At 32.4% G+C, this 27613-nt stretch overlaps 1 protein-coding gene across 1 annotated transcript in view; it reads right to left on the bottom strand.

Annotated features, from left to right (window-relative positions):
• Nucleotides 1-27613, bottom strand: part of COL11A1 (collagen type XI alpha 1 chain) — a 197925-nt gene that overhangs the window by 89139 nt on the left and 81173 nt on the right. Inside the window, exons 15-31 of the mRNA XM_041746888.1 lie at nucleotides 26172-26225; nucleotides 23188-23241; nucleotides 23018-23071; nucleotides 22784-22837; nucleotides 21514-21567; nucleotides 21349-21393; nucleotides 19905-19958; nucleotides 19417-19461; nucleotides 19107-19160; nucleotides 18614-18658; nucleotides 13214-13267; nucleotides 12048-12092; nucleotides 10860-10913; nucleotides 10735-10779; nucleotides 5713-5766; nucleotides 4043-4150; nucleotides 1105-1158 (exon numbers count right to left, since the gene is read on the bottom strand). Of these exons, the coding sequence (XP_041602822.1) occupies nucleotides 1105-1158; nucleotides 4043-4150; nucleotides 5713-5766; nucleotides 10735-10779; nucleotides 10860-10913; nucleotides 12048-12092; nucleotides 13214-13267; nucleotides 18614-18658; nucleotides 19107-19160; nucleotides 19417-19461; nucleotides 19905-19958; nucleotides 21349-21393; nucleotides 21514-21567; nucleotides 22784-22837; nucleotides 23018-23071; nucleotides 23188-23241; nucleotides 26172-26225 (927 nt within the window). The remainder of the gene's footprint in view (nucleotides 1-1104; nucleotides 1159-4042; nucleotides 4151-5712; nucleotides 5767-10734; nucleotides 10780-10859; nucleotides 10914-12047; nucleotides 12093-13213; nucleotides 13268-18613; nucleotides 18659-19106; nucleotides 19161-19416; nucleotides 19462-19904; nucleotides 19959-21348; nucleotides 21394-21513; nucleotides 21568-22783; nucleotides 22838-23017; nucleotides 23072-23187; nucleotides 23242-26171; nucleotides 26226-27613) is intronic.

Below are 27613 nucleotides of genomic sequence, written 5' to 3'. Positions count from 1 at the left end.
TTACGGGCATATAGCCACTTTAATAGTAATAACAAAACGCATATATTAATTTTGTAAACCACTTTACTTAACTAGGCAACACATGAAGTGCAGCCTTGACAAAGTTTTATGATTAGCTTGAGGAAAAGTAGTACACCAAAGTAAAAATATATTTTAAAAATCATCAATTTTAAAATATATATTTTAAATAGTTAAAAATGGAATTCGAGTTCTATAGTGGATTGAATAGTGGCCCCAAGTCAATATATCCAATAGTCAAGTCTCTGTAACATGAAATGTTGCCTTATTTGGAAAAAGAGGTCTTTGTAGGTGTAAATTAAGTGAAGAGTCTTGAAGTGAAACAATCCTGGATTACCCAGGTGATTCCTAAGAGCAAAGATAAGTGTCTTTATAAGAGATGGAAGAGAAGACATAGAAGAAAAAAAAAATGGTCATGTGGAGAAGGCAGCAGAGATTGCAGTTAAGCAGACACAAACTAAAGGACTTCCCTGGACTACCAGAAGCTAGAAGAGGCAAGGACAGACTCTCTCTCAGAGCTTTTGAGGGGACTAGAGACTCTGCTGACACCTTGATTTTAGGCTTTTGATCTCAAGAACTGTAAGAGAATAAATTTCCATTGTTTTAAGTCACCAAGTCTGTGGAGATTTGTTACAGTAGCCCTAGGAAACAAAATACTGTGGAAATGAGGGAAAATAAAGATGATGAAAGATGTATTGTAATTCTTTTTTTTTAAGCAGCAAATAGAAATTCCAACCCTTAGGGTACCAGAAATGAAATTGAAAGCTATTCTCCATCACCTATCATCCTCATTATAACTTCTAGATATACTACGATGTCACCCTGGAATAGTCCTTATTCCAATGACAAGGAAGTAGTTGTCTATGCCTTCCTTTCACGACCTCGTCTGATAAAATACTCCAATCCATAATCACCTAGGCTCTCTGAGCTCCCTGCACACTGGGCTCCCACGAGCTCCATGCCTTTCTCTTGTGAAATTATATTTTAAGGATTTATCATCTCTATGTTAGAAACTGAAATGTAATTATGTGTGATTAATTTCTTCAAAATGTTGATACACTATAAAAATCAAGCTAATTGTTTTACCTTTGGGCCTTGTCTTCCTGGGTATCCTGGTAATCCTGGAACACCAAGTTTCCCCTACAGTTAAAAAAATAATAATAATAAATAAAAATTCTAAATTGAATTAAGTTTAAACAATGAGTTTAGTTTTCTGAAAGTTAGGACCACATATTTGAATACTTAAAAGGAAGAGTTGCAAGTTTTCACCACACTTTATTTACAATATATTTCCTCATTTAAATAGGAAAAACATTGCTTTGGACATATTTCTAATTCTATAACGTTTGCTAACTTTGTCTAAGTAACAGTGCCTTCTTTGAGGACACAAAACTCTGAGCTAAAGAGAATTCTAAGACCCTTTCTGAACTCTGAAGCATTAATAAACTGCCTAAGCTTTTTCAGCATTAAAACTATTTAAAGTTAGTTGATGTAGTTAGAACTACATTTAGATTTATCATTCCAACTAAAGTGAATCATCTTTTTTAAAAATCATTTCATTTCTCATTGTAAATATAAAGCAAGCAATCATGAGTTATTTGTTTCTCACTAAATAGTTTAAATAACCATCCAAGAAATTCTGACCTAATTTTTGAGCAACGTTTTTTCTTTTATTCAAACATCTGGATAAATCTGGGTTAATAGATGTATCAAATGTTGAGAACTATAACTAAATAACAGTGACTTTTGTGGAGTGTTAATTCCTGCAAGTGGGGACTTAAATAAGCCACAATTTTGTTCCAGCGCAATGAGATTACCTCTCAATCTAAAAGTGCTAAAATAGGGACGCCTAAGTGGCTGAGTAGTTGAGCATCTGCCTTCAGATCAGGGTGTGATGCCGGAATCCGGGATTGAGTGAGTCCCACATCGGGCTCCCTGCAGGGAGCCTGCTTCTCCTTCTGCCTGTGTGTCTCTGCCCCTCTCTCTCTGCATCTTGTATGAATAAATAAATAAAATCTTAAAAATAATAAAGTGCTAAAATAAATGGTAAATTACAGCAAAGTCCAAAGTTCTGTAACAATACCAAGAGATTCAAAATGTTATACTACCAAAATTGCCCCCTGAGCAAAAAAGCATTAATTTAAAAATACGGGGAGAGAGAACATTAAATTAAATTGAGTGAATTGAATAAAATATGTTTGTGGAATTTTATTAAGACTTATTTTCCTTAAGATTTTATAAAGCATACTTCATATATATTATTTACCAAACTCTTAAACATTAGGAAGCACATAGTATCATTATTCCCCATGTACATTTAAACAAAATAAGAATAGAAACAAAAACAAATCCGAATTACTACATGCAACAATAAAGGATGAGCAGTAACTTTATAAACAATAAATATTTTACTAGATGAATCAAGGCAAGAATATAGGAATATAGTTTATGACCTTGTTATTAGAGATTGAACTAAAGAGTTGTCTGATTCAAGATCAACGCTGCATAGGTAAGCAGTCTTCAGATGGAAAATATGCAAACTAGCCCTGAGAAACATGCTTATAATGATGTCCCTTTAGATACATTAAGTTATCATATCTGTTTTATGCCACTGATTTCAAGGTTAATGAAATGCTCTAATTATGATCACAAAGCCTTTGTGTTTTATGTTAATTACTGTATTATAATATAAACTCTTATTCACTTTAGAGTCATTTCAAAATCTAGACAGAAAATTTGTTTGCATTTTCAATATGGTGATAGGCAACTTCAGTAAAGGGAAAATACCAATAAAATATTGAAAATGAAGAACTGTGGGGTAAAGTCTTGATGCCTCTGAAGAAATGGCGGAATCATTTACACAGAGTAAAGTGGAGTAAGGATGAGAGGATGGTCCAGAATAGTCTAAAACCACTGGTAAGGGAGTACTTGAAGTCGAAGGGTCATTGAGCCTAGAAAGCCCTGATTCTCTCCCATTCTTTCCTTCCCCTGCCTGAACACGATGACATATTCATCATTTCCCAATTGGCAACTGGGAGGGTGAAACTGTAGAACCACTCCATCAGGATTCCTAACGACATAAGGAAATGTTTTCTTATTTATCTAGTCACAGTGCCTATATAATCCTCATATATTTTTCTTCTGAGACAGGATGGCAAGAAGGGAAATTAAAATTTTCTTAAGTAGCTTGGAATTCCATATTTTATAGAATTACGGCATGTTCAATATAGAAAATTCGGAAAGTGAATATACATATTAAAAGGAAGGAAATCACCTGAATTATACTACCAAGAAATAATTATTATTTATATTTTCCTTTAGTGTACATAATAGTATAATACTTGTCACAGATATTTCTAGCTCTTTCTTAACTTCATAGTTACATTTATAAGCTGTTTGCCACATCACTAAATACTCTATGAAGGCATGATTTCAATGCTGTATAATACATGTAAATATAATGGTTAAAAATATTTTTTACATACTACATGTATAGCACAATGGCCCTGAAACCAAAAAGTATTAGAATTACCTGGGGGTTGTTTTAAAACATAACAATGCTTGGGTTAGCCCCAGACTAACATTAAAATCTCTTGAAGTTGGGTTTGGACAATGGTATTTTTTTAAAAACACTTGTTTTGCAAACATGCATGTTTATATGGAAAAATAGAAAGTGTACATTTTGACTTGAGGAGCAAAGATGACTCCACTTCTCCCAAAACAATAAGTAGACCATCTTTCATTGAATTTTTGATCTTTTGTTAATCACATACAAATTCTTAACTTCTAATGTGCAAGAGCCTGAAGAGCTGTTGACCCTGCAGGGTCAAAGAGAATAGAGGGGATAGGCAACAAGTGAGAGTGAAAGTGAAACAATCTCATGGTTGTACCCGTGACAGTATATGGGTATGCTTGAAATGTAGTGAATCCTCTAGATTTCTGACATGGATGACTATAAGTATTTTTAAATGACAATGAAATGTCATCTGCAAGAGCACCTGTGAATTTAAACTTGTTCACTGACCTTTTCTCCTGCTTGACCAGAAGGACCAGGGTCTCCAGTAGGACCTGCTCGACCTTTGGGTCCTTCAGGGCCATCTTCTCCTCTTGGACCTACTTGACCAACTTCTCCCTGAAACACAGAGTAGCAACATTCTTTTAATTTAAAGTATATTGGAGATTGAATAACAGATTATGGTCTATAAAAAAAGTCATATTCTCCAACTCCTCACTTGTTACCTCATGCTTTATTTAGGACAAAGAGGTTGGAAAACATTTGACTTCATCAATCTTTCCATTAGGAAATGAACAACTGAATATAGTCTGACATTTGAAAACCTACAGAAGCCTGAGGTTACCATGTTTCATATTAAAGTAATTTTAACACATCTGTGTTGTATAAAGAAAGAAAAAAACGAGAATCAAGGTTAGATAGTGTAGGGTGGCAGAATAATCAACCCCAAAATATGCCACTTGGGAGTGAGGATTATTTTGAGCTGAAGGCACTTGAAAAGTAAATGCAAAGGAAGTTGCTAAAAGCAGGTTACAAAAAAAAAAAAAAAAGTGCAGGATACAGATTTGCTTAGTTTGGAGCCAAGGCAGACAGCAGAGGAATCTAGATAACAAACTTTATTAACTAGCCTTTGTCTGCAATCACTTTGCCATATATCTACCTTCCCACAATTTTCAGCCATAGAAATTCAATCCTTTTTGTAGTCATGTCTCTAAAAGTTTATTTTTCCTTTTTAAAATGCCATATAAGCCCAAATTCTAACCACCCCTTTGAGTTAATTATCACGGAGTGCTCCCAGGTGTAAATGTGAGGCACAAGCTAAAAAAACTTGTTTGTTTTTCTCTTGTTAATCTTTTTGTCAATCTAATTTTACAGGGCCCCAGCCTAAGAATGTAGCAGGTTAGCAGGAAAAAGTAATTTTCCTCTCTGACAATAGCAATTTTGGAAATCACTGTTTGGAACACAAGAAAAATGTCTCCATTTTAGACTTGGTTTTCACCTTTATAATATTAGGGACTGAAATGTGTAAGTTACTGCTCACATTCTGGAAACAGGCATTATGTACTTTTTAGGGAAACAAAAATATTCTGCAGTATGCTTCTTTAATTGGATAGATATATTAGGTATTATTATGTTAGATATAAAATAAATCTTTCCAATGAAACATTTAGTTTAGTTGACTTTAGGTAATTCCTATTTTTGTTTATTTTCTAAACATTCATTACCAGAAAAAAGTGTACCACTTTTACGCTCAAAAATTCAAGGTCACTAATAATGGAAGTACAAGAAAGTTGCAAATATATGGTTTCCAAGCAGCATAGCTCACTACAAAATTTAGAAGAAAACTATAAAACTACTTCTTTTAAGGACTTTGATCATCAATTTAGAAAATATCTATAAAAAATATTACTCATATTTATACACACATGCACACACACAAACATAGGCTATAGAAAACATGTAAATTTAATATAATATCTGGAGGACTATCTTATTCCACAAAAAGTAACATGTTTAATCTTCTTATAAAAACCAAAGTCAGCAAAGTGTCAGATAATACGAACATCTTTATTTAACCTGTTATTGCTATATTTAAATATAAGAATATACACACACACGTACACACATGCACACACACACACACAAATGTATGCTCTGATATGAATTTTCTTCTTACTTACCCTATCACCTTTAAGACCCATATCACCTTTGAATCCTGGAAAACCATCTTCACCCTGAAAAACAAAAGTAATAAAATAGGTGTTTAATGATTTGTTTGGATGAATCTAAAATGTGACTATAAAAATATGAACACTGATAATTTAGGGAAAATCATTCTGAGAATCCTGTTGTGAAACTTCCTTCTCCCTATTCTAACCTTTATCACCTCTATCTTCTCATTTTCTATTATTATTGGCTCTAACTTACTCGAGGAAAATTTTCTCAAATGTGTCCTTTAAATCTTCTCCATCTTATGGGGGAAAGAATCATTCTCTTATAACCACATATGTCTATCCTATGCCATTTGAACAAAGAAAGAGTAAATATTTAAATAATTATCATCTTAACTTTGGAATACTAGAACTGTGACTACCAAATAAAATGTCTTTACCCTTAATTTGCTAATTCATATCAAAGAATATCATATCATGCATTTTGTATCATGTGCTTTAGATAAATGCCTTCTTACTCAACTTCTGCTCCACATTACAATTTCTTTTCAGATGAAGAATAAGCAAACCAATATTATCCTTTACACATGCATGGAAAATGTTCATTATCTCAACAGACCAGTAATACTGAAAACTGGGCCTCCTTTAATAAAGAGAGCAGAAATTTTGACTACGGAAATGCTTCATACCATTCTTAGTGAAATCTAGACTTTTAAAAGTAAGCTTAAAGAACAAACTTAATGTCTCTTAATTTGAATAAAAAATTTAAATTCCTAAGGAATAACCATTTAATTTTTCAATAACGTTAATTAAGCATTACTCTGTTCAGAGTATATGGAATATTTTGAGATTTTTAACCGTAAAAACTGAAGGTAGTATATTTGCATTAATTTTGGTACTAATGGGAAGAATAGGTGTTCAGATTAAGAAAGACGTGATGATGATGATGATGATGATGATGATGATGACTATGATGGGGGCAGTGGTTCTGGTGGTGGTGGTAGTAAAGCTAGAAGTTAATTGAAGAGGGTTTGACGGGGGAGTTGGTATCTTAATTAAGAGTTAGAGAATGGGGATCCCCAAGTGGCTCAGTGGTTTAGCGCCTGCCTTCCGCCCTGGGCATGATCCTGGAGTCCTGGGATCGAGTCTAGCATTGGGCTCCCTGTGTGGGGCCTGCTTCTCCCTCTGCCTGTGTCTCTGCCTCTCTCTCTCTCTCTGTCTCTAATGAATGAATACATAAAATCTTTAAAAAGAAAAAAAAAAGGAGTTAGAGAATGGATGTGACTTGCAAAGTTTGAGAAAAGGACATGTCAGGTTGAGTTTGTGAACAGAGCTAGGAAGATTGGCACATATACTTCCACATCCTGCTGCCAAATGACCTCTATAAAAAAACAAAATTGATCACATCAATTTTTACCTTAAAACACCTCAGTGATTCCAGATCGCTAATAATGAATATAAGGTGCCAACTCCCCTCCCCATCAGACCATGATCTAGTCCTTGTTTGTTCACTTTGGCAGTCTTATTTTTAGTCTGGAGTCTCCCATCAGCCCCCACCCAACACCCTGAGTTGAGTACTAGAAAAATTGAATTACCTATATTTCCATTTGTAATTCTTTTTTTTTTAAAGATTTTATTTATTTATTTCAGAGAGAGAAAGAGAGAGCTTGAGCAGGGGAGAGGGGCCAACTCCTCAATGAGCAGAGAGCCCCTCGTGGGGCTCAATCCCAGGACCCTGAGATCAAGACCTGAGCCACCCAGCCATTTGTAATTCTTTCACTGGTTGCCATTGTCATACACACACCTGCAAATCTTTTACCTTCTGTGTCTCTCTCTGTCTACCTTTACTCTTCTTTCAAGACTCAGTTCATAATTCCACTATGAAGTTCCTCATGACCTCAATCTTACCACTCCCCGCTCCCCCTCCTTAAAATTAACCCCTCTGTCCTATGTACTCCCACTAAGCATTTATTATTGTAAGAACATGCCATCCTGCACTCTGTAGATAATAGTTTTTTTTTTCTTTTACTAAATGGTAAAAAAATAAAACTTATGCCTAATTAGCCTCTGCGCTTCCAGTGCCTAGTGCATATTTAATCCTCAATAACCATGGCATTTAATAAACATCTATCTACCAAATGGATATTTACTAAGTGAATATGTCTGTGTGTCTTTAGCAAAGTATGTTAAGGTCCACAAAATATCAGGTAATTTTGGATATATGAGACCTAAACCTGGAAAAGTGATCCAATCTGGTATCTTGTCCTAACGTAAAACTTCTAAGAGGTCTAGAAATTTCTGCTAAGACAGAAACATGAAGTTTTCAACATTCTTGCTATAAAGAAGCTGTGTATGTAGCATTCTGTCTATACTGAATGCAACTGGGCAATAATAGAGGCTTAAAAGCTGAAAATGACCATTTAACTTCTATTGACTATTGTCTTCATTACCTTTCTCCCTAGAGAGAAAGGTAATTACACAGTTGCCAAATTTAGTTTAAAGAACACTGCAATTTAAGTAAAAAAATCAATAATAGTTCTTCGTATTTTTCCAGGAAGAATTTTTTGTTTCAGGAGAGAACATAGTGGGTGATATCCTATTTCTGTTACATTTTTGCTTCCAATACATTAACAATTAGAAAATAAACTAGAGAAACAAATTAAAAATAAATAAGATGACTTAAATTTTTAGGTATATCCTTACAAGTGGCACTATCAAGTTACTAAGCTTCCCAGTCCTAAAACTATTACTTCTAAATTAATATTCAAAAAAAAGGAAAAGAGGAAAGAGAGTTTTAGGAGATGCATAAGAGAAGAATTCACCTATGCCATTTGGTTCATTGGATTATGTTCCTTTAGGTCTAAAGAATTTTGTTTCCTTTAGGTCTAATGAATTTTAATACTAGTTAGGATACTCACTTGCTATTTCACCTTTAGTTAGCAATTAATGTTGATATGTGGAAAAAGAAAAAAGTTTCAACTTCCTTATCTCTTTTGAGATAAATGGTCAATTATAATACATACTCAGAAAAAAATAAATAATAGGTATTAAAATTCATAAATATTTAATGATTCTTCAGAGTCTGAAAATAGGGAGAACTCATTAGAAAAAAGTTTCCATTAACTTTTATATAAAATTTCTCTAAACTAGATTAGATAAATAACAGGTATTAAATAAAACAAAAGATAAAATAAATATGATATGAGCAGTTTTTAAGGACAATGTCCTCATTTTAACAGACTCAAAATTAGACAATCTGTCTCAATTTACCAGTGTAGTTAGTATGAGAATAGGATTGGAACTCAGAACTTTTAACTCTCAATTTAAAATATTAATTCTTTTTCTCTACATCTTCTTGTTGCTTCTGAGACAATACACCATTCAAAACAACAAATAATCTCAAATGATTTTTCTACATATAAGCAATTTACATTTTTCAATGAGTTTATCTCACATGTAAATCATCATCTGTAATTTTATTCACCTCTGTCATTTTGCCACTACCTTTTTTGGTAAGTTCACAATTTTCCCATCTCAATTAACACTTTTCCTTTAAACAGGGTCAATTCTAAGAATCTAAAAAAGACACTTATTCCAGAGAAAAATTTGAATTGATACTTAAATATCTTAATAATAAAAATTCCAGAGATAATAGATATATGTGTGCACATAAAAAATGTATATTTTTTCGTATAAGCTATCTGCAAATAATTACAAGTTCAACTCTCTCCGATCAATCATTGTGTTCAGCTATCAACTTAGTAAGACATTACATTCTGAAGTTCCTCTCTGAGGATAAGAACTGGGATTCTCATCAAAGTAGCTGAGTTCATTTCAAATGCATGACATTTTTCATACTGTAGAACTGAATATAGTTATATAATGTGACAATGCGGCAATATGTTACTCTTTACTTTTTCAGAAAAATAAATTACAGTGGATGTAAATCCATCCCTTCTATTATCCATTCCTTATTGATAGCAAGTCGAAACAAAGTGCTTTATTTATTCATTTATTTATTTATTTATTATTTATAAATGTTATTGCTTTTAATAACATGATTATGGAAATAAAGTTATCCTTAAAATCAAAATTTATGTTCCATAATTTCTCAACAAAGCTACATTTTATTTTAAGCCTTATTTTTTAATGTAATATTACAGTAAGAATTAACAATACTGACTGTGAGAAATGTCATTTTATTTTAACATAATTACTGAAGGATTTGGGGGTTCTATACTGACAAACATTTACATTAAAAAAATTTCGATTTCAGTTTCTTTGTCCAAAGACAAACTACAAAAGCTCTATAAAAAAATCCCACATTCTTTCATCCCTTTCTGCCTAGTTTTAATCTTTATTTCCTTCTCATTAATAGTTTTGCTTTGCGTACAGTCTAATGTATAAAGACTTCCTCTTCCTCAATTGATTTAGGGTATTTCTAACTCTTGCACTGCATTTCAGCTTAAGCACTTTGGAGATTTTAGTAAAGAAAGAAAGGAATAAACATCTCTCTGTTTTGTGTACAATTGGATATTTTATAAACCCTGTAGCTAATTTATTCATAAAGGAACTCTATGATTTATAAAAGGTAAACACATGTAAGAAAAAAGGGATATAGGATTCTGTTTATGATATATCTTTGCTTCTGTTCTATAATTCAGTCCTCACTTGGAGGTATATCTTTTTTTCAAAAAAGTTTCCAGGATACACAGTACAAAATCAAGCTTGCATTGTAATGTATCAAGTAATCACTTAAGGGGCCTCTGGGTGGCTCAATGGTTGAATATCTGCCTTTGGGCCCAGTCGTGATCCCGGGGTTTTGGGCTTGAGTCCTGCATCAGGCTCTCCCTATGGGGAGCCTCCTTCTTCCCCTGCCTATGTCTCTGCCTCTCTGTGTCTCCCTAATAAATAAATAAAAATCTTAAAAAAAAAAAAAGGGCAATCACTTAATATATTGGGAAATGAAATATCTGTTGAATAAATTTAAATATATGGCAATTAAAATCACCTAAATAAATTGTATTTTACCTTTTCACCTTTAGAGCCCTTGAGGCCTCTGACGCCATCTGCTCCCTATGGAATAAATTAGAAGAATTAAATGATTATAATATTTTGCATTGAAATTAAATGGTGTGAGAAAGAATAACATTTACCTTTACTCCTCGGGGACCAGGGTAGCCAATAGGACCCTGTGGACCAGGAGGACCCTAAAAAAGACCCATTGCAATTTAAATATATAATACATGGAAAGCACTACTCATTCACACACTATAACTTTACCGAATAATCTACAAGAATATGGTATTTTTTCTACTATTGATAAACTTAGGGAGTTTTTCACTTGTTCTACAGTCAGATGTGATGAACAAACTATGAAACTAGCTCTACCTACTCCAAATTTTTTGTATCATATATTCATGCAAAACTAATATAAACATTATATATAATGTGAATGATTCTATAATTAATAACTAATTTTCTAAACCTGAAAATATCTGGTGTTCTCAATGTCTACAATAAACAAACATTTGTAACAGAAAATTGGCATAACTTTTGTAGAATTCACTTCATCAAAAAGATGATCAAAATTATACATTTTCCATAGCTGGTTTCATTTAATTAGTTCACCTAAAGGAAATAATTTTCAAAATATGACATAAAATTTCTATAGTAATTCTGTCTTTTAATATTATGTTAGTAAAAGTAGCAACTCTAAACAAAATGATCCTACCCCCTTCTCTTGTAATCCAAAATAGTATTAACAACAAATAAGCTCTCATTTTAATAATTTTTTTAGATATTTTGATAATCATTGCTCTTACAATTAAATCTCCTCTTGTTTATAAGTTACCAGAGAGTGATAAGTAAAGATAATATAGGAGTGACATAAACAGTTTATTTAGTAATTCTTAACCAATTTCATTATTATCATTTATTCCACATTTACTACATATGCAGAATTTGGATTTATCTCTGATCATGAAAACATTTATTTAAAAAATAAAGAATGTAATCTAATTTACAAAATTACTAATACAAAATTAAAGAGATCTAAGACATCTCTGTTTATTAAACCTTACACAAAAAATAATTACTAGATCATGATTTATATTTAAATGACAGCAAAACAATCTTTAGAAAGTAAAGACATATTTCAAGGCAGATACAAAGTATTTTCTGGTATTTACTTTCTAATATTCTTATCCCTAAGTGATCATAGAAGATATATATATATATATATATATATATATATATATATATATCATAAAGATGACCAAAGTAAGGTATTTTCTCTTAGACATAAAGTGACAGGACATCTACATGGATACTTTGTAACATACCAGAGCACCTTTTTCTCCAGACTGGCCTTCTTTTCCAGGATGGCCCTATATTTAGGAAAAACATAATAATAGTAAGATGCAATATTAGTGGTAGTTTATATCACTATGAAATTGTTCCCCTTTTTTCAAATCTATTGTGTCAAAAGATATTGAACATTTTGAATCAGGGCTTATGGCTTTAAACAACACTGAAAATTGGATCATTTGGAAGGAAACATAATAAGCTTATATTTAATGGATATAAGTTTCAGCAACTACATAATGTATATGTAAGTTTGAGAAAAGTACACAAAGCAATACAGATCCTTCATTAACAATTCAATCCCAGTATTAATTATAGTTCTTACAGAAAGTTAATTATTTCAGTCTGACTTCTATTTTGCTTATTGATCAAACAATCAAACATACATCTTCAAAAGGCAGCTAAGCTATATGAATGGGACATTTGAAAATATACCAAGATCATAAATACTAATAGCATTAATAATAAAATTATGGAGAGTCAGTAAACAAAAATGTATAACTCTGTCACAATTACACCCAGTCAAAATTTTGTATTCTAGCTCAAAAATCTATGCAGTTTGAGAAGAATAAATAACAAATTTTTAAAAATAATAACTGCAAAGATTACATAATTACATTATGTATTATGCACTGGTGTACAATAAACATTGCTATATTTCTAGAAAATGTAAAAATCTCTGAAGGTTGAGGAATTTTCATGGAAGATGTTTGAGGAAATTTACTTGTGGTGAGAAATTACTTCTGAACCTTCAGGAAACATACTTTGAAAAGTAAGAGAGAATGGAGAACTGGTTTCTATGGAGAAAAAAAAGACCACAGGAAAAGGTATAGAAATAAAGACATTTTGAGAATGCTGAGAGAAAAGTGAGTGGATCTGTTTGCCTGGATCTGATGGTTCATGAGGAAGTAGGAAGATCTTGAGATTCTGATACCAGAGTACTAGAATGAGTTTATCCACTGCATGATCCTTAGACTTTGCAATATGGAAATGACATAATGAAATTGTATTTTAGAGGTGTCAATGTTTAATTACTGGCTCAATTTGTTTTTATTACTGACTTAAGAAAATCACTTCTAAAACACACGTAAAATCTATTTTTGAAGATAATACAAAATTTCAATGATGACTAACTATGACTTACAGGAGGCCCATCAGCACCAGGAAGTCCCGCAAGCCCTGGTTTTCCTTGTGGTCCCTAATCAAATAGAGAAAAAGAATATTTTATTTTAAAACATGAGAATAATGAAAAGTCTGACTTTTACATAGGAATATACTATTAATAAAATTCTTAATGAGTCATTGGCTTTTATCTATAAGCAACAAACTGACTTTTAAATGTATGTAGAAAATGTTATATTGAGATAAATGAAAACCAAATTTGACATATGTCAAAAACCTTTGGCCTGCTTAGTAGTCCTAAATGTATCTTTTTAAAAAATTAAACAAATTAGTTTTTGCGTACCAATAAACTAGAGCTTAGAGATTAAAAGAAAAACGGTATAGGTCAGGAATATATGGATTTATACCATTGAAGAAGTAAACACTGCACATTTCCATCAAAGATATTAAGGAGTGCTAATTCAAATAATTATATGGTAACTTCAATGAAACATAACTAATTATTAAAATATGTTAAGAAATATGCTATATTGTGACAGTTATTCATGGGACACAAAGGAAAACAAATCCAATATTTTGATGTCAAAGACATAACCTAATATGCAACTATTAACACTAAGTATTTATTCAACCCATTACTCCAATTTCTTTTTAACCATAGAAGATTTCAAATATCTTTCAACATGACATTAGTAAAATTGGAACTAAGTAAGAATGAGCACCAAATTCTTGTAAACTCTTTCTTGATAGGAAGATGGACATTCTTCTGAGAATAATTAATTTATCAAGCTTCCAGAGTCCAAATAATTATTACTTACTAGTGATGAAATTAGGCAGAATTTAAAAACAATTGAAGGGTAAAAGATATATATGTGAGGCTAGATATTGGACACAATATCCATTTCCATTCTCAGAGAGTATTTAGGAAAAGTGTTGTATATATACATATATACTGATAATCTAGAATTTACAAGAGATGTAACTTAAACAACAGAACAAAAAAAAATCAAAATAACCTTTAAATCAAACAATAAGTGCATCTCATTTAAAGGTTCTAAATGTTTCAATTTGCCCCTCTGCAAAGTCATTTTCAGTCAAGTAATCTAACATTATATAATAACCATTGCAAAACACTATATTTTTAATGGCAGTGTCTGGCACATAAATTATCTTCTGCTCTCAAGACTATGGTCTTATTTCTTCAAAACAATATGTAGAGCACAAATGCAGAACTATTGCATTAATTTTCTTAACAGCCGTGTGATATTCATATGACAATGACTTATGGTCTTTACTACATGGCTTTTTTTGTTGTTGCTATATTTAAGGGACTAGGAATATTAAAAATCTTGAACTATTAAATGACTTTTTATAAAATTAAGTTAATCATCCTGGCTGGTGTGAGGTGGTATCTCATTGTAGTTTTGATTTATATTTCCCTGATGATGAGTAATGTTGAGCATATTTTCATGTGTCTGTTGGCCATCTGTATGTCTTCTTTGGAAAAATATCTATCCATGTTTTCTGCCCATTTCTTAACTGGTTATTTGTGGGTTGTTTTTTTTTTGGTATTTGATAAGTTCTTTATATATCTTTTACTCTAACCCTTTATTAAATATGTCATTTGCAAATATCTTCTCCCATTCTGTAGGTTGCCTATTAGTTTTGTTTATTGTTTTCTTTGCTGTTGCAGAAGCTTTTTATTTTGATAAAATCCCAATAGTTTATTTTTGCTTTTGTTTCCCTTGCCTCAGGAGACATATCTGTAAGAACCCAATGTTTATAGCAGTATTATCAACAATAACCAAATTATGGAAAGAGCCCCAAGTGTCCATAGACGAATGGATAAAGTAGATACACACACACACACACACACATACACACACACACACACACACACACTAGAATATTAGCCATAAAAAAGAATGAAATCTTGCCATTTTTCAATGATATGGATGCAGCTAGAGAGTATTATGCTAAGCAAAATAAGTCATTCAGTAAGAGAAAGACAAATAACATATGATTTCACCCATCTGTGGAATTTAAGAAACAAAACAGATGAATATGGGGGAAAAACAAAGAGGCTGAGGAAAAGACCCTTAACTATAGAGAACAAACTGATAATTACTGTAGAGAAGGTGAGTGGAGGATGGGTTAAACACATTGCTGGGGATTAAGGAGTGCACATGTCATGGTGAGCACCAGGTGTTGTATGTAAGTGATCAATCACTAAATTCTACACCTGAAACTAATACTGCACTATTTATTAGTTAGCTGGAATTTAAATAAAAATTTGGAGGAAAAAAACAAGTTAAAATCAGTCCATCTGTTTTAGAATGGAAGTTCCATGATAGCATAATATTTTATCTTCTTTCTTAACTACTTGCTGTTTCTCTGGAGGAGTGGGAATAAAATTGAATTGAATGAATGTCATATATTTTTAGATTTTTTTTAAATATTTTTTTTCTTTATTTATTTATGATAGTCACACACAGAGAGAGAGAGGCAGAGACACAGGCAGAGGGAGAAGCAGGTTCCATGTACCGGAAGCCCGACATGGGATTCGATCCCGGGTCTCCAGGATCGCGCCCTGGGCCAAAGGCAGGCGCCAAACCACTGCGCCACCCAGGGATCCCCTATTTTTAGATTTTAATAAAATAATGAAAATTACTGTGTATTGTGTTTCTATGAATTATAGTGATTTATAGATAGGTAGATAGATAGTCCTTTTTTTTGATATATAGTCCATTTTAAGTCTCAAACAATTCCATGAAATATCATTATCTAAAGAGTTTGGGCAAACTAATGTTAGTAAGTGACAGAGTTGCAGTATAAATGAACCTAGGTCCATATCTATGCTTCAATGTCCTTGCCTTTAATATTTATTTTGTGTCTTGTTATTTCATTTTTAACTCATAGAGTTATATAATACTATTTGTTTTCTCTAAAGCAATTAATATATGAGTGATGTAAAGTCTGACATTATAAATCAAATAACAGGAAGCTCAGTATATTTAAGTTATCAAAATGTGAGGATAAAGAATATAGCTGTTTTATCCAATTTAGTTAACTAACAAACTTTATAAAATATTTTATCAAAAGTAAAATAAAAGCACATATACATCATACAGAAATGTATGATGAATACATCATAAAGAAAAGTAATATAGATGTAAAATAAAAAATACATCATAGATGCAATATAAATAGAACATGCTTCTCTCATGTTCTTGAGTTCCTTTCTTCTTTTGATAAAAGCAGACTATCTTTGAACCCACAAACTTTATATGTTCAGATTAGAGAAAAAACAGATTGTGCTCTCTTCTTACTACAAATACAATGAACCAGTTCCCATATTTTACCTTTGACTTTACAAAGGGAATTCAGATATACTAGTTTACCTAAGAAAATTCCTTTTAGGAATCCAATGCATGGGCAGCCCCGGTGACTCAGCGGCTTAGCGCTGCCTTCAGCCTGGGCCTGATCCTTGAGTCCCGGGATTGAGTCCTGTGTCAGGCTCCCTGCGTGGAGCCTGCTTCTCCCTCTGCCAGTGTCTCTGCCTCTCTCTTTCTCTCTGTGTGTGTGTGTGTGTGTGTGTGTGTGTGTGTGTGATGTGTCTCATGAATGAATAAATAAAATCTTAAAAAAAAAGTTAAAAAAAAAAAGGAACCCAATTCATGGTAGAAAATTTAATAGGCCTATGCTCAAATAATAGTATGAATATAGTAGGGTCATAATGAACTAATCTAAAGTATGGCAAAAGAGGCCCAAGATAATTTTTCTGATCTAAAGTAAAGATCTGAAATTGCTTTTGGTACATCTTTATTTCAAAGGGCACTTTCCAATAGATCTCTAATACCATACCATACAGATAATACACACAAAAGAGTAGTTTAAAGGCTACTTAAATTTGATGTTAACTCTCACAACCTAATAATAAAATAAATAACTCAATCAGAATATTACCAAAATATTTGAATAGATATTTTACCAAAGAAGATACAGAAATAGCCAATAAGCACATGAGAAGATACTCAACGTCACTAGTGACTACGGGCATGCAAATTAATACCACAGTGAGATACCATTTCACACTAAGAAGAATGACCATAATCAAGAAGAAAAGCCAACATTCATGAAGATCTGGAGAAACCAGAATCCTCATACCTTGTTGATAGGAAGGAAATAATGGTGCAACTACTTTGGAAAACTGGTTAGAAGCTTCTTCAAATATTCAGCATTAAATTCATCATAAAACCAGATATTCCACTTCTATGTGCTACCCTAAAAAATTCAAAATATGTCCAAAGACCTCTATGCAAATATTCATAGCAGCACTTTCATAACAGCTCAAAAGAGCAAACACGTAAGTCCATCAGCTGCTAAATAAGTAAACAAAAAGTGGCATATTTCATTAATGAAATGCAATAAAAAGGAGCAAAAGTGTTGATGTATGCTGCCATGTGAGTAAACCTGAAAACTTTATGCCAAATGAAAGAAGCCAGACACAAAGGTCACATATTATATATTCATTTATATGATTAAATTCATATTTTAAATGCTTTCATGTATTTCCTTCTAATATCCAGAAAAGGTATATCAACAGAGAGAAGAAGATTAGTGGTTGTCTAAATCTGTGGGTGGTACAGGGAGTACAAATCAACATAAGATTTTTTTCTGGGGTGGTATAAATCTTCTAAAAAAATTTATTGTGGCACAACTCTGTAAATTTATTAAAAATCATTGAGCAGTACACTTAAAATGAGTGAAATTTTATGATGCAAAATTATACCCCAATAAAATTGCTTATTTTTTAAATTATACCTTCATAGAAATCAATGAAAATAACAGGAAGAGATATTGAAAATGAACCAGCTAATATTGTACAGTAACTACAGAGGACAGAAACTATTACTTAAGGAATCTGGACGAAGATATCAGGGAGAAAGACATCTCTTTAATTAAAGATTTATTCTTGTTTTGATACAGACACTGAGATATTAACAAGAACATCCTTTGCCATTCATACATGAAAAATGGTGGGAATGATAACTTCACAATTTCCCTTAATCAGATCTTGCTAGAAACCCTTTGTTACAAGCAAACCTAATGACATTTTTTTAAATAATGAGAAAGAAAAGGAGAACCAAAATGAAGAGAAAACATTCATTCATAACAGTACATTTCTAAAATTAATATAGCTGAGAATGTCACATTTGGAAGCTATCCAAATGGCACTATGTGAAATCTTATCATTTATGAATGACTTCCCCTACACACTGTACTCTCAAGGTTTTACTCCAGATTAATTCCTTATGTGCTGAGCCATCTTATCAAAAACAGAAGGCAGACCTCGCTTCTGCCTAAGGCTGACAACCCAGAACTGGTGAGCAGACATTGCCAGAACAAGAGAGTGACTTACTTTCTCGCCAGGAGGACCGATTGGACCTTGTGGACCAGGAAGACCCTATTTTAAAAGAATTTATTTCAAATGTCAGGAATCACATCACAAGAATACATTTTCAAAACAGAAAAATAACCTTCTATTTCACAAGAAATGAGTTATGAGAATCTATATACATTCCCCACATTTCCCAGAAAGTTTTGGAACACTATGAGGCATTTTACACAGGCTACTCTTTTGGCAGGGTGACTGTAATGTGATCCTATTCAGAACCCTTCTGCAGGTGTGGCTATTCGTCCTGGCATTCCATGAACACTGAATGACTCATTTTATTCTTGGACAAAAAAGGGGCCTCTGCAAATTTGCTCAAATTAAAAAAAAATTATCTTCCTACCGTCGCATTGCAAACATTTTTAATCCTACACAGAAAATTTTGAGGCTGTCAGTTTTCTCATGAAAAGATAGCATCTTACCTCATTACCTCAAAGGAGCTGTGGCGGCTTAGACTTACCTGAGGTCCTGGATTCCCTTGCTGACCTGGAGGTCCAGGCTCCCCTTGGGGACCCTGCCAGAGAAAAATATAAAGAGTCTTTAATAGAGCTATTTCACATATTTTTTTTCATCTTCTCAATTGAAAAACAGTCCCCAAATCAGTTTCCCTATGGAGAATCTGGAAAATCTTGCAAAACATTAATGTTAGCAGAAGCTAATGGGCTTTGCAAAACGTTGCAAGAAATTTTTATTTTAGATTTAGCAACAAAAGTTGTTGGTTAATACCTAGACTGCAGAAATGAGTTATGTTACAGATGTTTTCTACATACCATGTTTCCTTTTGGTCCTGGGGGGCCATCAACACCTGCAATACCCTTCAATAAAGAAAAAGAAAAAAATATATAGAGAGATGTTTAGAAATTTAAATGCTACAACAGAAAATTAAAACAACCTAATAACATGACATCCACTAGCCTAGGGTATCTAAAAATCATTTTTGGATTTAGAGATGAGGAAAAAGGCAGGGTCTATACTTTCCTCTCCATGTCCACATTGGAGACAACCTGGCAGCATTTTCCACTATGTGCTGGAAATTTGACATGAAATAATAAAGTAGATAAACTCAAAGGGAAAGAAAACAAAGAAAGGGGTAGAGTGGAGAATAATCCATCTAACCGATGGACAGAATCATTATGTATTAGAACCTAATAAAGCAGTAAAGACCTAGCTGTCTACTGAATCCTGCCTTGGCCTTGAGCTTTAAAGTGTCTGAACAAGCTTTCCCTAGAAAATTCTGAATATTTCCAGCAATACATACAGGCTGCCCTGTAGGTCCTGGAGTCCCCCTTGGTCCCAGCAAACCTCGTGGACCCTAGAAGGAAAAAAAAATAGCATGTCCTCATAAGAAATGCCCTCAAAATATACTTCCTCCTCTAATGAGATTTTAATGTAAAGTTGAGAGTAAAAATATCTGTACATCTTCTATTAACACGCTGCCAATTGTGTTTAAAATGCTATCTTTATGTAACACAAATATCTCATGTCTATACTGATCTAAAACCCAGAATGGATAACAGGTAGTTTTAGCATATAAACTGTGTACCTTTGATTCTATAAATTTACATATGAATCAGTAGGGGAATTTTCAAAATGGGAAATAGCTTAATATTTTATGTCAGTTTTGTGTCATTTTCTGATTTAAATGGCAACACTGAAAATTATTAAATCTCATTATTCAATCATATAGAAAAATCCCGATTTTCTTGTTTTGTATTAGGTGAATTCCTTTCTTTTTAAAAAAGATTTTTATTTATTTATTTATTATTTATTTATTTATTTATTTATTTAATTTTTTGTTAAGATTTTTATTTATTGAAGGGGAGAGAGAGATTGAGCGGGAGAGCACAAGCAGCGGGGAGGCTCAGAGAGAGGGAGGGAGAAGCAGACTTTCCACTGGAGCTGGGAACCCAAGGCACACAGGGCTCAGTCTCAGGACCCTGGGATCAGGACCTGAGCCAAAGGCAGATGCTTAACCAACTGAGCCACTCAGGCGCCCCTAGGTAAATTCCTTCTTGGGACAATATCATGAAGAGAAAAAAACAAACTGCTGTTTAGATAAACTATATATGCAGATTATACAAACCATTTCTCTGAGAGATTTTTTAAAATTATTATTCTTTAAACTTAATTTCTTCTCTTCTTTTTTCCCCCTCCTTCATCTGCTCCATCTTCTTTTCCTTCTTTAGAAAAACGAGTACAGTAATTTACTGCCTCTCCCTTGAGCTCTTATGCCTTTGAGTTGACAGGCTCTGTAATGTGACAGGCTAGGACTGAAATTAAGAAGACTGGCTCTAGTCTGGTTAGAGTCTGGCCTGGCTAGTTTTGATTAGCTAGCTTTAGCTAAACTTTCCCAATTCAGTTTCCTCATTTGTATAATTCGGTAGAAAAAAATAAAATAATCTAGCATATCTTATCCTTATATCTGACATAAGAAAATCAAATAAAACAAGGACACAGCAATAAAAACTAAGTTTTTTTTGCCTGAAAAAATATTCTATTCTACTTTTCTTTCCTCTCAATTGTCCAAGACTTTCTCTATATCAAAAAGTGCTATGTGCTCTTCTTTTAAAATGGTTTCCCATAACAATTACCTGGTTAGTTAGCTTATAATTACCTGAGTTTATCATTGACTTTATATGTAAAACACCAGTCACTATTCTTCCAAAACAGGGTATTATTGAGAAAGAAAGAAAGTTGCTTACAGCTTCACCTGGAAGACCCCGTGGTCCTATTTCTCCATCTTCTCCCTGTAATTGACAAGAGGAACGGGAGGGAAGTGTAAGCAGACAACACATCAATTCAACATGACTTTGTTCTCTTATGTTTTCATTTTAAATATTTCTTAAAATAAATGAAGTTTAATATACCCTCATTCCATCTTCTCCAGGAGGACCAGGGGGGCCTTGGGGGCCCCGTTCTCCCTATTAAATAAATACAAATATGATTAGAAAATGAAACAAGGCAGAATTTTTAGAAGTGTTTCCTATAGCTATCCAGTTTGACAGGAAAACTTATACTTTCTTTGTCCTCCTCAGAACACTGCGGAGATAAATCATAATTTTACATTAAATGACTTTATATATTGCTACGCTATAAAAAAAAGTCCCTTCAATTTAAAAAAAAGGTTTGAACAAAATACCTAAAATAATCTTCAGACACTTAATATAAATTAAATCATTTAGAAAATTATTTTACTGAAGATTGTCTTAAACAGGGATACACTTTGGTAATTTAAATTTAACTTAAATTTTTTCTGTTTCTAAGAGATTTATAATAAATCAGCACAATTCAAAAAAAAATAAATCAGCACAATTCAAGATAACTAAAGACATTTTTAACTTTTTAAAAAACAAAATTGTGTATTTCTCCTGACATATGGTAGGTATATACTAAATACCTGCTTGACATCTCTGGTATTTTCTTTTCTTTTACTCTTGTCTTTTTATATTATTTGTGTAAAGTTTCTCTTATCTTCATTTCTTACTTCTGAAGAAGGGAAATGTGAAGATCCAAAGCTGTTCTTTGCCCGAGAGACAGCCTCTTTGCTTAATTTCCCACTAAAAATATCCACTGGATTCCTGTTCAGCATGGTGCTTTGTTTAGCTTTTGCAAATTATAAGCTCTTGCATTGCACTGCAAACTCATATTATCACAAGAAATAGCTTGTGGTGTCTCTATCTTTGGGCACCATGGAACAGGATAATAAAATACAGTGCCCAGTATATTGTTAGAGCAATGACAGACTGTCTAAAGGGGCCTTTATTAAGTATAGTTCCATAGACAAATTATAAGAGGAAAATTAAGGTGATTGGCAAGAAATTAGAGGCAAAATGCAATCTCCATGCTTGGCTTTCTATAAATATAATATTTTCCACATACATGTACATAAAGATTCTACCTGGATTTATATTTACATGATTAATGTCTAAAAATAACGAACTTCTATTGATACTGTGTGTAATTTTATTTATCTTTCTTAAAGTAGGTAGTAGATGCAATACTTTGCTAAATTACTGGATTCATAAATATTTAAATTAATTTTCTTTTTTTGACTTCTTAAAGCCTATCAATTTTAATATATTTAATAATATCCCTGTATTTTCCCTATATGCAAAGTAACAGAATGGTATATCTTACCCTGTGACCTTTGTCACCTGGCAGACCTGGAAGTCCATCAAATCCCCGATCTCCCTGTAAAATAATAATCATCATCATCATCAGCATCATCATCATCATATTCCCAATTTAATTATATACTGTAATTTAAATGTGAAAGATTCATTCATACAGGAAACTCTGTCATAAAATATAAAATTTTCAGGAGTGAACTAACATACAAGATCCAAATATAGAAATGTACAAGCTCCTGACCTTTGCTCCAGGTTCTCCTGGCATTCCTCTTCCTCCATCAGCACCTGGACGACCCTGGTAATGCCAAGAACATGACTAAGTATAAAGGATTCCTATTGGCACAAAGTAAAAGGAAACAAGGTAACTGATGATTTCAGATCATAAATATATACAATGAAAACCAGTCCTACCCTTTTTCCAGGTTTTCCCGTTGGACCAGGTGGACCTTGAACACCACGAGGGCCCTATATCAAAACATCGAAATTTATTCATTTTATGGAATTTTTGGTCAATGCACTGAATCACATTGAGATGGTTTTAGAAATTTCTATGTTTTTAGCTTTCCTTTAAACGTTTTGGCATAAGAAAATTATTTCTTACATAAAAGTACACATAAAGCAGAAGAAAATCAATTTTTCTAAAAGGTTCCTCGCAAAAAAAAGAGGGCCACATTATCTTCTTAAGTTTATGGAGATCTGATTACGTTTAAACAAAAGAAAGTCATATTTTAATCTTTAAAAAAAATCCTTATTCATTTTGATCTCGAAATCTTGGGTTTTACATTTCCCTTGACTGAAAACACTCTTAACCATCCATCTCATTCGTCTTTTCTTTCCAATCCTCTTTCCTTCCCCTTCCCCTTCATTTTTTAGAGATCCTCTTCTACATATTTATTCTTTTATTCAACTTATCACATGAATTATAATTGCCTTTTTTCATAGTTGAATTTCCCACTAAATTGCGATCTGCTGTGGTTTTAGACTAAATCAGCCTTTTCTCCATTATATCCCTACACCTCAGCATAGTGCCTAGCACATGTATCTTTCTATCATCTACAAAATGCTGGAGAATTATTTGGGATCTCTAATGCAAATTATTGCCTGGCACCATGCCATATCATATTAAAGGTGAAACATTCTCAATATGCATCTTTCTTGAAGTACTGCAATGTGATATTATGTCAATAAACAATGTCTTATGTGGGGATTGATACACATGTTTTTTTAAATAAAATTACACAGCTAATAATAGATCAAATATGTAGTCCTAGTATAAACATTGCATAGGCCTTTACATTTAATTAACCATATCCTTTTTAAAGTTAAACAGTATGTATATAAGGAGTGTGGTAGCAAATGTAACATGCATTCAAAATTACAAATAACTTTTATCTTCACTGTACAATGTTGATTATGGAAATATGAAATTAAAGTTTTCTAATAAACAGGGTTTAAAGACCATAGCTTTTTTAGAAAATTATTCTTGCATGATGACTTTACCCCGTACTCCAGCTGGAAGGCAAAGAGCAATACTAGCAGCAAAAATCTCAGTTTTAATGAAAATGATCCTGCTTCATCTAATACTGTATCTCTTTGGACTTGAGTCCAGGAAAACCACAAAATCCATGGCAACTACTACAAAATGTCTTTAAATTCAACTATTTTGTAAAGAGATGATGAAATAAATTATAAATTTTTCAAAAGCTTAAACTCTCTAGATTTTCATATAGTGACATTTCAGTAATTTTATGCAATTCTCAATTAAGTTGCAATGCTTTCCAACCATCCATAGCAATATTAACCAAGAATGAAAGATAAGACTGCCATAATTTGAATCACCCAATTATGTTTCTCAATTTTCTTTGATTTATTTTCTAATTCCAAAATAAACTGTGATGTATCCGTATAAAGGAGTACTACTAAGCAATAAAAATGAACGAACTATTGATGCACTCATCAACTGCGATGAATCTCAAGGCATTATGGTGAATGAAAAAATCAGTCTCAAAAGGTTACATAATACATGATTTCTTGAAAAGATAAAACTGTAATAATAAAGAACAGATCAGTGATTTTCACGTATTAGGGGTGGTGGGGAGGATATGACTGTAAGGGTTGGCTCCAAGAAATATTTAAGGTTATAGAACCATTCTATCCTGATGATTATGGTGGTGATCACAAATAATACATATTGGTTTTAAATTCAATTTCACCTTGTAATTTTGAAAAAATAAACCCAATTTTATTGTATTATTTTTTAAAGATTTATTTAATTTTATTTGAGAGAAAGAGAGAGTAGGAGCAGCAGAAGGGGAAAGAGAATCCTCAAGCAGACTCCTTGATGAGCAAGAGCTGCCTGCAGGAATCGATCCCAGACTTTGAAATCATGACCTGAGCTGAAACCAAGAGTCAGCCACTTAACTGACTGAGCCACCCACATGCTCCAAATAAAACCAATTTTTAAAAAAGAAAAAAAATAATCGGTGACTGGCCACTTGAGAGTTCCTGTAGCCAATCTGAATTTCTATTTATTGAGTATATCAGTAAGTATTTTCATTTAAAAATAAATTATTTTTAGGGGCTTCTGGGTGGCTCATTTGGTTAAGCTTCTGACTCTTGATTTCGGCTCAGGTCATAATCTCAGGGTCCTGAAATAGAGCCCTGCATTGAGCTCCATGCTCAGTGCAGAGTCAGTCTGAGATTCCCTCTCTACCCCTCTCCCTGCTGGCATTCTCTCTCTCTCTCTAAAATACATAATTAAAATCTTAAATCGATAAATTAATGTATTTTTTAAATGTCACATCTTTACTATTTTCTAGAATAAGCATACTTCACAATGTTCTTATGTTGAATGTTTCTACTTATTATCGTTCAAGAAAACATAATACTTTAAATTCGGTACCATGTAAATATAATCTAAAATCTTTTTAAAAAATTTCAGCTCAGCTCTTCTCAATTCTGATAATTTTCTAGTTCTACAAAATGCTTAAAATTAGCTACTTTTAAGTATGTTAAATATTGTTTTCTGAAAGTATATGCTAAATTCACTCTCCACAGAAAATATCGTGGGTTTGAAGCAGGGCCACTAAAAAGTACCATTGCAGTAGTTCTGCTCTGCTCTGTACAATTTCAAGCCAATTTAATATTCTAAAGGCCTATTACTATCAAGCCTTTCCCATCCTAGCTTATTATCTTCTTTTAATATTGTTTAAATTAGTCAAGTCGTTGGCAGTCAACTGGTCAGTAGAGATTTTTCAATTGAAGGAGGTGATATGAACTTAAAAGTAATGTAAGTAATTTCTTTACTCATAAAACAGATGGCAGATACTTCAATTACCTCTACAAGATAAAATGAAGTCAAAAATAAAAGAAGTAAAATAGACTATTGTTTTTACCTGAGGACCTGGGTCACCACTCTCACCTTTGGCACCAGATGAACCAGGCCCCCCCTGTAGAGAAAAAGTAAGAATATAATGATTTAACTGAGTAATAATTCCCTAACTACTTTAATCTTACCATTTTCACATGAAATAGTTAAACACTATTAAAAATATATTTCATCAAATTAGTATAATTTTAATACAATAAGATTTTCAAGTCCTTTGAAATACATCTCTTCTCAGATTTATTGTATTCCAGGGGGTAAACTATATTTAAAAGTCTCTATTTTACACATAACTACACAGAAGCCAATTTCATCAAATCACATTGAAATTTTCTTTACTGTATACCATTGCAGTACTTATGATGATATACAAGGCATTATTTATTATTATACAGTGATGTAGTACTAGAGGCAACATATTTTTACTGAGTCAGGTATACATTGAATCCATTTATACAGCAAGGACGTGGCAAAATATTGTTGTTCTAATACTCAGAAATTTCTCAGACACTGAATTCTATAGCAATAAAATGTCAAGAACAGATGCTACAACTATCATTTTAATTGTCCTGAAATAATGTCAAAGCATTTTTCCCCAAAGTGGTTTGTTTATTTCCCACAAGAATAAGTCCTTATGACAAAAATCTCTTACAAATGTTTACATAATTCAAAAAGTGCCATAAAAACCTGGCACATTAACAGGAAAAAATATAAAATCACTTTATAAAGTGTTGTGAGTTTTAAAATAAATACTAGGCTGTTCATTCCCCTAAAAAGCTTTAGGACATTAAAATTGAACATGGTGATAATAATTACTTCAAACAGAAGAAGTATACTTTGGGTGTTTAAGAAGTTTCTGGTTTATTTAAATCGATACACATTCAAATGATGGTGCATTGAATCATTATACAAAAAAAAAAAATTGTGCTAAGTCTGGAAATGTTAGCTATCTAGAGCCTCCTGGTGGCTCTAAAGGAAAATAACTATTAATCTGACTCCTAAGAAATATGGAAAATCAAGTAACATGAATATTCTAACCTTGAAAATTGAAGAATAGCCTTCACGTTTTTAATTAAGATTTCTTGCAACTAAATTTTTTCAAGAGAAAACCTAGGGTTCTATATTAAATCAGATTATAATCACTGAATTGAAAACAATTATAGGACAGTCAATTTGTTTTTAATTAATTTACTGCATTACATTCTCTCTATATAGCACTACCTACTCAACAAATTATAATTACTCTGTCCAAACACTTTAAAAATTATCATCTCATAATTGACAGTAACAGAATAAAATAAATAACCACAATATTTTCTACATTTCCTGTACATTTTATAATATAGGCCTCCATTTGTCTAGAAAAGCAATTGGAGAAAACAACTGAATAAGGAATTTTTCATTGGAAGAATGTATATGTTTGTATCTGAATATATTGATGTAGATTTTGTT

The sequence above is a fragment of the Vulpes lagopus genome, chromosome 3 (assembly GCF_018345385.1).
Source record: "Vulpes lagopus strain Blue_001 chromosome 3, ASM1834538v1, whole genome shotgun sequence".
In the NCBI taxonomy this organism is placed as follows: Eukaryota; Metazoa; Chordata; class Mammalia; order Carnivora; family Canidae; genus Vulpes; species Vulpes lagopus.
This window is presented reverse-complemented; position numbering and strand designations above follow the sequence as displayed.